The 13015-nt window shown below is 33.1% G+C and overlaps 1 protein-coding gene across 1 annotated transcript in view; it reads right to left on the bottom strand.

The window, feature by feature from the left end:
• KIF27 (kinesin family member 27) overlaps nucleotides 1-11267 on the bottom strand; it is a 489881-nt gene extending 478614 nt beyond the window's left edge. The window contains 3 exon segments of the mRNA XM_053702449.1: nucleotides 6427-6627; nucleotides 9673-10045; nucleotides 11045-11267. Of these exon segments, the coding sequence (XP_053558424.1) occupies nucleotides 6427-6627; nucleotides 9673-9970 (499 nt within the window). The 5' untranslated portion in view covers nucleotides 9971-10045; nucleotides 11045-11267.
• Nucleotides 11268-13015: the final 1748 nt, after the last annotated feature.

Genomic DNA, 13015 nt, shown 5'->3' with positions numbered 1-13015 from the left:
CAACATATAATCCTCAAATGAAGCAAGTGACGAAGATAATAAATGAGAACTGGCATATTTTACTCAATGACCTTCTGCTGGCTAGTCAAATAGGAGACAGAGTATCTATTGGGTATAAAAGACCTAAAAACCTAAAAGACACCTTAGTCTAGAGCCACTATGTTCACCGGCCAAGAAAAGAAAGTCAATCAAAGGGCATGTTCCAATGTGGAACGTGCAGTACATGCTCAAAAGTATGGAAAATCAAAGAAATCCAAGATAAATATGGTAAAAAACATTAACTTTCAGCCCATTATTCCTGCACAACAATAGGAGTAGTCTATGTTCTTCAACGCCCATGTAAAATGTTCTATGTAGGCATGACTACAAGACAAATAAGAACAAGAGTTATGGAGCATTGTAGAAATATTTGCAATATAAAGAAAGACCTTGAAAAGGGAAGAACTATAACAAGTGTAGCTAAACACTTTTCCCTTAGACACAACAGCAATGAAGAATTGTTGAAATTTGCAGCACTACAGCAAGCAAAATTGGGAATAAGAGGAGGGAACATAGAACAAACTCTTCTAAAAATGGAGTGCAAATGGATACATCTCCTACAAAGTGTAAAACCGTACGGGCTGAATGATTTCAACAACTTTAATGTATATCTATAACCATAAAAGAAACTGTAATAACGGATGAATAAATATAATATAAATATTAAGCAACAAAACAACCAACAAACAAGTACATATAACCAAATAACCAAACAATTTGAAATTAAAAAGTAAAGATAAAATTAATAGTACTCATTCTATACTTTTCCAACTTTTTATTTTTATCTTTATTTTTATCCAAATTAAAATAAAAAAATATGACCAAATATAAGTACAGTAACAAATTCATCATTTGTCATCACATAGGAAATGTTAATTAAATCCCCAATAAGGAACAGTAAAATTGATAACTACAAGTACAAAACAACCGAAGCTAATACACACATTAAAAACTGATAAAACACACATATATATATATATATATATATATATATATATATATATATATATATATATAAGTAATATTTGATTAACACAAGTAAAACTTCTATCACTTAAAATAATCAGATAACTAATGTTACAGTTAAAACTAATTGAATCTAGCTACATGAATTAAATCTTTTTACAATTTTTGGAGTCGATACATAACCTAAAATAAATTACTTATACTAATAATCAATTAAACATACTATTTTATATCCAAATAGAAAAACCAAATAAAGTACACAAATAGAAGTAATTAATTTTATTTATACAAGGCACTTTGATTTGCCATATATAATCAGAAAAATTGCATATATAGAGTTTGACAGCACAAGCACACGAACCAAATTCACATCACGGATTAGCTTAATCTCACATCACAACTCCTTCATTTCAGTATAATAAATATTTATTTTCTTGAAAATATAAATATAATATTGCATCTCAGGAAATATGAGAAACTTTAAATATAATTGGAAATAAAGGATTTGCTTCACCAATTTACAGACAGCAAACAGGCACATTTTAAAAGAAAGAAGCAATATTCACTAGTATTCACATCACCACTAAAACTATTATAATTTGCACAGCGGTATCACTAAGATACAATATTACAATTCAATCTGATCAGCTATAGTGTCACTTAGTACAGACTTCTATTTCGTTTTTATTTTTTTTATTTTTTTTCAAATTTATTTATTCATTTTTTCACTTTTATTTTTCGTTTTCACTACCGAACATAATTCACCCAATCACAAGCAACAACTAATATCCTTTCACATACATTTTTCTTTCTTAAACTTCTAATCATTTCAATAAGCATCATTCTTACACAGATGCACAAAAAACACACAAAACAAAGGCTGTTAATAGTAATGATATAAGTAATATTATTTAATAGAACTCCGTTATATACACACATTACTTGGATCCTTCAACAACAAAGCACGGACAATAACACACTTGTCCTCAAAATACTTGATAAGTTCCATCCAAAGCAGGGTTAACACATAGACATTCTGATTGACATATGTTTTCAGCACCAAGAAACAGATAACTCAATCGTCATTGATTGACAAACTGGACAACCAATGAAAAGATAGGTCCAAATCCTATTTGAAAAATAAGGCGTGTACAAGCAACCAATAAATACAAGCAGTTTTGCCGCCTCGCGTAATCCCCTCTGAGGAAGCGTATATGAAACGCCGCGTCAGGGGTTTCCTAATTTTAACTTTGCTCTCCTATATGTTGAAAAAATAAGATTATTTGATAAACTGGCAGTTGGTGGTCTTCACTAGTGATAGAAAAATAATGACTAAGTGCAATAGAAATACCTAAAAGTCGTGTGGCTATTTATGTCTTAGGACACGCAAGTGTCAATTGGCTAAAATCCAAAAAAGGTGGTGAATAGTTACATAGTAATCGCTACATGGTTTACCAATGTATGGTAAAAATAACGGATACAGTTATAATGCAGGCGTAAGTAATAGCAGCAAAAAGTTAGAAACGGCTTACGATAGAACAAGCCCTAAGCGATATCACAAGGAGCAATAGCTGCTCTCCTAAATAAACAGCGGAATATGTGTATCCATAAGGTTTTTAATAAATATCTCTCACTAAGCGGTGAGAAATAATTTGGACAAATTGTAAGCTTAGGTGGTCACACTATCGCAAAGTAAAGAGCTGAATGTGCCATACTGGCTTCCTGTGTTTATTTATTTAAGCAGCAAAGCAGCAACAAATCATAACTTTAAATCTTACTAACATAACCAGCCACTCAAGCTGGTTGAATTATATTATATAAAATTAAGGAGCAGTAAGAGCGATATCGGCTTTCTTTAATCATTAAAGCTACAAACAGTAAAATATTATAACTTAATCTATACAAATTTAACCAGCCTTTGTTAAATATTAATCTTGCCGTAATAATATCTCACTAGTGTGAAGCCTGGATACACCTGAGCTTTAATATGTAAAGCATATTTTGAATTAATGCAGCAGCAGAACATAAGAGGGGTTATGTAATATAACCTAGATAAAATAAAGGTAAAATAAATTTAGTTGGCAAGTTGTAATTTTCTGACAAGCCATATATAAGGCTATCAACACTTAGAAAATATACTCAAAGCCAACTTAATATTCCATATCAACCTATAGTCCTCACAGTTATATCCAACAAAAGAACAAATAAAATATGGACATTAATGTAAAGGAGATGTGTTTTCACTGGTCAGTGGTACTTCTGCGAGTTCAGATACATATAACATATACCCTGGAAAAATATATATTTTGGCATTTAAAAGTTTGGGGTCACTTAGACATTTCCTTATGTTCAATGAAAACACACATGAAATGAGTTTGAATAGGAAATATAGTCATTAACAAGGTCAGAAATAATTTTAGGTAAAATAATAATTGTTCCTTCAAACTTTGCTTTGTCAAAGAGTCCTCCATGTGAAGCAATTACAACCTTGCAGACCTTTGGCATTCTAGTTGTCAATTTGTTGGTAATCTGAAGCTATTTCACCCCATGCTTCCTGAAGCACCTCTCACAAGTTGGATTGGCTTGATGGGCACTTCTTACATACCATACAGTCAAGGCGCTCCCACAACAGCTTAATAGGGTTGAGACCTGGTGACTGTGCTGGCCACTCCATTAAAGACAAAATACCAGCTGACTGCTTCTTCCCTAAATAGTTATTGCATAGTTTGGAGCTGTGCTTTGGATCATTGTCCTGTTGTATGAGGAAATTGGCTCCAATGAAGCGTCATCCATAAGGTATGGCATGGCATTGCAAAACAGAGTGATAGCCTTCCTTCTTCAAGGTCCCTTTTACCCTGAATAAATCTCCCACTTTACCACCACCAAAGCACCCCAGACCATCACACTGCCTCACCATGCTTGACAGATGGTGTCCAGCACTCCTCCAGCATCTTTTCATTTGGTCTGTGTCTCACAGGTGTTCTTTGTGATCTGAACACCTCAAACCGAGATTTGTCTGTCCATTACACTTTTTTCCAATCTTCCTCTGTCAAGTGTCTGTGTTCTTTTTCCCATCTTAATCTTTTATTTTATTTTCCAGTCTGAGATACGGCTTATTCTTGTCAACGCTGCCTAGAAGGCAAGCATCCCAGAGTCGCCTCTTCAATGTTGATATTGAGACTGGTGTTTTGTGGATACTATTTAATAAAGCTGCCAGTTGAGGACCTGTGAGGCTTCGGTTTCTCAAACTAGAAACTCTAATGTATCTGTCATCTTGCTCAATTGCACACCGGGGCCTCCCACTCCTCTCTCTATTCTGGTTTGCACTGTTCTGTGGAGTGGTACACAACATTGTACAGTTTTCAGCTGTGCTAACATAATTGCAAAAGTGTTTTCTAATGATCAATTAGCCTTTTTAAATGATAAACTTAGATTAGCAAACACAACATGCCTTTGGAACACAGGACAGATGATTGCTAATTATGGGCCTCTGTACGCCTATGTATATTCCTTTAAAAAAAAATCAGCCATTTCCAGCTACAATAGTCATTTACAACATAAATAATGTCTTCACAATATTTTTGATGAATTTAATGTTATTTTTAGTGATGCACCGAAATGGAAATTCTGGACTAAAACTGAACCCGAAAATCCAGGATGCACTTGGCTGAAAACCAATACCGAAAATGTCTTTTTTTTTTTTTATTTGTTTTTTTTTTTTGCATAATTAGACTATTTAATGAATGAATCGGAATTGAAAACCTTCAAGCCAATAAAAAAAAAGCCCACACTTTTATTGAAAGCAACACACTAAAATTGGACAAAAATATCTTAAAACAATAATATGCTACACAATAATTTTACCAAGAAAAAAAAAACAGGCAAAAAATATGATAATGCCATTTTCGGCCAAAATGTTTCTGCGACCAAAATTTCGATGCATCCCTACTTAAAACAATATTAAATATCAATATACTGTATAATTCTTTATTTAGTTCTATGTAACAGAATCAGATTTAAAAGGTTTTTTATTTTTTTCAACCAATAATCCAAATAAAGTATAGTCCTAGAAAATTAATTATATGCAAAACAGTAAGTCAAGTAATAAACTTAAACAGCAGCTCTAGGCTAGCATCAAATTTGAAACATGCTACTCAATAATTTTACCAAAAATAACAGGCAAAAAAAAAAAAAAATAGCCAAAAATGTCATTTTCGGACAAAATGTTTCTGCGGCAGGGTATAATGAAGTCTCACAAACTTCAAGGTAAATTACCAGGGGGCAGCAATCAATTATATAGACATAAGGCGATTGCACTCTCTAGATTTAAAGCACAAAACCACAGTTTATTGTTAAAGTTTTCGGGAAATTTTCCCCTTCCTCAGACAAACAGGTGTAAAACAGCAGTGCAAATAAAAGTGTTTAAAACCCTCCCCCCAGTGCATAGCCAAAGAAATCATTCAAAAGTTAAATTAGTATGAAAACGTGCCTAAATAATTAAAGGGATAGCAAACCCATTTTTTTTCTTTAATGATTCAGATAGAGCATGCAATTTTAAGCAACTTTCTAATTTACTCCTATCATCAATATTTCTTCGTTCTCTTGCTATCTTTATTTGAAAAGCAAGAATGTAAACTTAGGAGCCAGACCATATTTGGTTCAGCACCTGGGTTGCACTTGCTGATTGGTAGCTAAATGTACCCACCAATCAGCAAGCGCTATCCAGGGTGCTGGCTCTTACCTTAGATTCCTGCTTTTTTAAATAAAGATAGCAAGAGAACAAATAAACTTTGATAATAGGAGTACATCATAAAGTTGCTTAAATTTGCATGCGCTATCAGAATCATAAAAGAAAGAAACTGGGTTTACTATCCCTTTAATTAACTATTCAAGATGTGTCCACAAACATAATCTATATTATCTTATGGATATAGATAGATATGTGTTTCTCCTTAATAAACAAAAACACTTGGTTAATTTGTTTTCATACTTTATATAGTCATTCCCTTTTTTGGGGGAGTTTAGCATGGGTGTAAACTGGCTGCATAACAAAAAAAAAAAATCTTGTAGGAAAATGATGAACAGGAGAGAATCAATGAAAGGTTTGAGCAGGTTTGTATTTCCTCTGGTGCTAACATGCTATCAGGTTACATTACAAACATCTATATTATGTAAAGACCAAAAAACATAATGGCTTCACAAAATAAAAGCTGTCTTTTGGGTGTATGAATATATCCAAATGTAATGAATTTCAGTGTTCCCATACAAAAAAAAAGCAAAAAACTTAAAGAAAAAATAATTATGTATTATTTTGAACTGTAATAAGCGAAGTTCATGAAAAAGGTGCCTTAGTTTTTTGTAACGTAAATATAATGTTATATCTCCTACATATATTTTTAATTTAAATGATGGGATTTTTACCTGTGTTCCCCTTTTCATCTTCCCTGATGTGGAGATCTTTTGCAGTGGACTCAAGTTCCAGTAGATCCCTCAATTCTTCTTTATATACTTCTATGTAAGACACTTTAACACTAAAGTCAATATTGTGATGTTCAATCATGCTCTGAAAAAGTTCCTGGATGGCACGTGGAATGATACCTTTCTCTTCCTCAGCAACAGAAGCTAATACAAAGAAAATGATAGCGTTAAGACATGCCTTATAAAACAAGATATGGGCTTCTGTGACTTAAAGGACCAGTCAACACAGTAGATTTGCATAATCAACAAATGTAAGATAACAAGACAATGCAATAGCACTTTGTCTGAACTTCAAATGAATAGTAGATTTTTTAATGACAATTTTAAAATTTATTTCTATTTTCACTCCCCCTGTACCATGTGACAGCCATCAGCCAATCACAAATGCATACACATAGCATGTGACAGTCATCAGTCAATCACAAATGCATATACGCTTATTCTGTGAATTCCTGCACATGCTCAGTAGGAGCTGGTGATTAAAAAAAGTTTAACTATAAAAAGACTGTGCACTTTTTTTAATAGAAGTAAATTGGAAAGTTGTTTAAAATTGCATGCTCTCTCGGAATAATGAAAGTTTAATTTTGACTTGCGTGTCCCTTTAAAGGGATAGCTAGGAAGCTCAAAATTGAACGTTCATAGTTCGGATGGAGCATGCAAATTTGAGACACTTTTAAATTAATTTCTATTACCAAACGTGCTTTGTTCTCTTGGTAAACTTTGTTGAAAAGCATACGCACCTATCCTCTGCAGCAGCAATGCACTACTGGGAGCTAAGCTGGCGATTGGTGGCTACACACATTTGTGTTTTGTCATTGGTTCACTGGATATTTTCAGCTAGTTCCCAGTAGTGCATTGAGGCTCTGGAGCTAACTTTAACTACATGTTTATCCCCTTTGCTATGTTAAATAAACATTCTAAAAGAAATCAAACTTTACAGTTAAATCTGTCACGTTGTCATAACAAAAATGCATAGAATCATAACCAGCACTTTATAAAAATAATTGTGGATTCATGATAACTATAAATAAACAATAATGCACGTTAATATTATTTTTATTATACCAATTATATTTAAATTAGAATTATTAAAAATACTTTTAGTGTTTGCTATTGGTATTATAATTAGAGTATGCAAATAGGCTACCTTTATTTTTAAAGACAATAAATCTAAACTGGAAATAAGATATTCATACTTCCTTTGGAAATAATTCAAATCTTACAGAAGATGTGGCATATATATCTATATAAAATAATACAATACACGTGTGGGATCTGCACTCACAGACATGTAAGCCATCCACAAGTGTGTTGGTAAAAGCAATTAGCCATCCACAAGTGTGTTGGTAAAAGCAATTAGTTAATGCAAAAAAAAAAAAAGACAGCATTACAAATTACATTAAATACTATAACGACCTAGATATGCGCCTTACTATGTGTTGTGAAATCGACCCCATAATCCAAATATATCAGGGGCTAAGTTAAATAGAACTCTCCTATCAATAGTGGCCAGCAAACTGTTGCAAACGTATAGGTAAATAACCATAGTGTGTAAGAGGCAATAGTGAATACACAAGAAAGCAGAGAAAATTTAGTCTGTGGAGACATGCCCCTTGAGGGGCGGGGAATCATGTAAATAAGTGTATATTCTCATAGTGACAAATGGGGTAAGCCATGCCAGCTAGGCGTGCTACAGAGGAGGGCCAGCCAATCACACAGCCTGGCAGAACTACTTGTCATGGATGTACTAATGTAAACAAAAACGTTACACCATTAAAAGAGCACTGCAGTATGTACAAGCCCATTGGTAGGTTGAATAAATTTACCTATAATTTGTAGCCACCGACACCCCAAGATATAGAATCCAACAGTAGTAGGAAATCAATTAACCAATACAGCTAAATGTAACTATAATTAAACATTAAAAAAGGCTAGTAAATGCACGCATATAACCTTGTATAAGGAATGAGAACATGTAAAAAATGTAATCCCTAATTATATCAGAGGAGTAAGTTTAAGATTATTACACCAGGGCGGGTAAATGATAACTCAACACTATCCTGTGCCAGATGTGGCGATCTCAATCCAATGCATCATTAATCTCTCACTACAAATGGCAATCAGGATCCATATTAAGCTAACGTAATGTAAGAGCAAGTTATAAAAATGGTCAGTGACCCAAAGTGCCAATGGACCAAACCTCACAATTCGATCATAGTTCATAGTCACATAAGGGGCAATCCAAGGGTAATAGGTGACCATACCTAAAAATTACTCGTAATAAAAGACAACTGTATAAGCCATAGGCACAGTCATATAGGACATTATAATGGAAGCATGGGTCAGCATACCTCCTATACGGCATTGCAAAATAAGGGGCAGACTTTAAATCTGTCCGCTAGTTGCCAGCCTCCAACTGCTGTCCATCTCAGAGAGAGTGGAGGGAGGAGTGTCCCATTCTCATGTGCATTGCACATCCTGAGATACTAGAGAAAACAGTGCCAGTCTAGGTTGGTGTTAAACTCACACGGCTGTATGGTTTTCAGCTTATAAATTACCTCCCCTTCGTAATGGAGGTACACGATCAATAAGTCTGAAACTTAAATCACTGACTGTGACCAGCTGGTCACTCTTCTGTTCTTCAATAGCTGTTCTAATGGCCGTTGTATGATTGGCCATTCTGGTCCTAACAATATCAGCGGAATTTATTGTTTTCACTAGATGTATACTCCACTGAATGCAGTTTTCTTTGCACATATATGAGAGAGATAGAGATGATAGAGATTTACTCTCAGGAACAAACAACAGCTCAATAAATTGTTAGCTTGTTCTATGATGATTTACCAGCTGGGTGCAGCTTCTTTTATCCCAATAATGTTTTTTGCAGAGAAGAACTTTCATGAAGTATATCAGTCTGATCCCGCCTAACAAGGTCAGTCCAGCCCTGAAACATCAGGAAATCCCTCTCTGAACAAGGAACATGGCAACCTAGACGATTGTTGCCTTTGAATAATAGGATGTGATTAATTAAATAATGAATACTTGTATGGAAAAAAAAAAAACATTCTTTATAAAAAGGTAACCATTTTTATGCCATAATATTTTAACCAGGTTGACTGATGTGAGAAATAATAAACTATAACTTATTATTCAACAATTTTAAAGAAAATAAAAATATTTGTAACATACCAACATTGCCTCCTCCTATAGTGTAAGTCTTGCCAGAGCCAGTTTGTCCATAGGCAAAAACAGTCACATTATATCCTTCTATCAGTGACGACAGGAGTGGTTTGATACATGTACTGTAAACTTCATCTTGAGTGGAGACCTTACCAAATACATAGTCAAAGGTAAACACGCGGTCTTTACCGATTATAAGCTGCTGTGTGTTGGGTACGGGTCGTACACAAACTTGATGATTATGAAGGATTTCTCTAAACAGCGGGGGACGGATTCTTACAGCTACTTTCACTAGTGTCTCTTCCATTCTGATTTTCCAAAAACTAAATATATTCTTCAAGAGAATGTCATTCCTTCTTTTTGCACAGATTCATAACATATCCTGCAATGTATAATGACACACAGGTAAAGTGCTTAAAAAACAACAACTTATTAAAACAGTAAAAGATCAGTAAGGGCATTATATACTGTAACTTAATGAGTCCACCACACCATTCAATATGTTTATACTTTAATTATACTTTTTAATAAAAGATACTAACATTGCAAGGCCAAACATGATGATTACTACATCTGCCTTTGTTTTCAACAACTTGGTTGGATTTTATTAGACCACTTACAGAATTAACCATTTCATTTTAATATAAAGCAGTTTCAAAATAATATTTACATGTACAAACAGGATCTATCAGTAGCTATCTACTTACAGACCAATGGATTCCTATTTCGTCACAGCCAAAAGTGATATGACATATATTTAAAAATAAAAATAGTGTAATAGTTCTTGGTGCAATACATGTAGTACACTATATACTTGTGCAAAGAAGAAAATAGCTCATATGTATGAATAAATCCTAGTCTACCACAAAATACATTATATTTTGCTTGTGTTACACTTCTACATTCATCTCACTGAGAAACTTTAAAGACGATTCAATAAATCACAATTATGTTGATGGTTGTGGCAACATCACCAATAACTATAAAATAAAATGTAATTGTGAATAAATTTAAATTATGAAATATGTACAAGTATACCTGAAGTTAACCGTTTTCTTAAAAAACAAACAACAAAAAAAACACATCAATATCGTATCAAACTACGACAAGTTTAAGGTATTAAACTGTCCCCTAATGCTAAAGATATAATATAAAAATAATTTGCCCTTAGAAAGAGCCCCAGTGAAAAGAAATGTTGACTTTACTAATAAGATATAGAAAATATAGAACAAAATAAGGATCTTGAATAGCACATCAATACAGTCTTCTTACGGAGTCGTTATAAACCCTCACATGCATTGTAAAGCAGACAGTAAAACAAACAATATATAATGTATTTTGTGGTAAACTAGGATTTATTCATACATACAATAAGAATCACCTGTCAATAGCTCACGAGATTTGTGAAGCAAGCAATCGTTGGCCACGTCTATTACAACCAAGCTCCAGCAATAACAACGAAATATACACGTTAATAAGCCTTGGACGCAGAGCAAGGTACAACCACACATATCCCGTGGCAGTTGTTTCGTTTCTCGGCACAAAACATAATTCGGGCTCCGTATCTTTGGCGATGACGTTTCTACTTTACTCTTTTGTTTCTCCTGTTGCCCTGACAACCGAACTGGCAGTTACGAACCACCCGCTCAGGATCAGATTAATGGAAGCTCAAAAGGGTCAAAAGTAAAAGAAAGCTCATGCGTTACAGTGCCCCAAGAGGTGAGTATGATAACAGTCTCCTGCAGTCTCCTACCTTTTTTACTTATTAGAACATGCATTTTCAATTGGGTACAACTAGGGTTGCCAGGTGTCCGTCACAAAAATAACGAACACCTAAGAAAAAAATGCAGTGGGGGGGGGGGGTATAGTTTGAGGTGAAATATATATATATATATATATATATATATATATATATATATATATATATATATATATATATATATATATATATATAATTATATATACACTGTATACATGTATATATATATATATATATATATATTATATATATATACAGTATATATATATATACATACATAATATATATATACAGGTGGCCCTCGTTTTACAACGGTTCAATTTACACCGTTTCAGAATAACAACCTTTTTTTCCAGTCATGTGACTGCTATTGAAAAGAATTGAGAAGCAGTGCATTTATTAAAATAGCCAGTAGGTGGAGCTGTCCGCTTGTGTTGCAGCAAAGCCAAGCAAGCTGAAATAAATCAGTTTAACCAGACCTGAGCTATCGAGCAGATTTCAAAGGAACAAGATCTTCCTGTCTATAAATCAGTCCAGATTGGAATTCATAGAAACAGCTGTTTGCAGAAAAATGCAAGTGAAGTCTGTGTTGTGTGATTATTTTATTAGGTTTATTATGCTGTTTAGCAAATGTTTTTGTTCATTTAACTTAGTTTAATTATATATTCTGTGTTGTTGGATTATTTTATTAGGTTTATAATGCTGTTTAGCATTTAAAGTCTTCATTTCAAAGCTTTAAAAATAATGTATTAGGTGTTACTTATGACAATTTTGAGAGGGGCCTGGAACCTATCTCCCTTACTTCCCATTGACTTACATTATAAACTGGGTTTCAATTTACAACCATTCCTTCTGGAACCTAACCCCGGCGTAAACTGAGGGCTACCTGTATATATATACATACATACATACTGTATATATATATATATATATATATATATATATATATATATATATATATATACTGTATATATATATATATATATATATATATATATATATATATATATATATATATATATATATATATATATATATATATATATATATAGCTAGCATATATATATATATATATATATATATATATATATAGCATATATATATATATAGCTAGTATATATAAATATATATATATATATATATATATATATATATATATATATATATATATATATATGATATACAGGTAGCCCTCAGTATATATATATAAAAAGAAAACCAGGGCATTAAATAGTGCATTTACTTATTTACTGCAGAATAAACTGTTAAAAAAAAAAAGTTTAAATTTTTTTACAGAGCAGCACAAAATATTAAAGAAAAACTTATAAACACACTATTCAGGCCCCTTAAGTACCAGAGAGAGTTGCACATCTGCTACAGCCCTATCAAGCGCTTAGTGGGTTAAACAGTGTGTTTAATTAGACTAAAGCTAAATGAAAGTAAAAAAATATTTATGGCTTACAAGTTACAGATCACAGGGCATGGAGGTTTAGATAATCCTCACCTCTCTTCTGCCTGTGTGTAGGGAGAACGACACTGCACACTCCCACAGACTCCTCTCTGCGTGTTGCCCCTCCTCCACAGCAAACGGAG

Source organism: Bombina bombina, chromosome 2 (assembly GCF_027579735.1).
Source record: "Bombina bombina isolate aBomBom1 chromosome 2, aBomBom1.pri, whole genome shotgun sequence".
NCBI lineage: Eukaryota > Metazoa > Chordata > Amphibia > Anura > Bombinatoridae > Bombina > Bombina bombina.
Note: the sequence above shows the minus strand (reverse complement) of the source record. Positions and strands in the feature narration are given on the sequence as shown.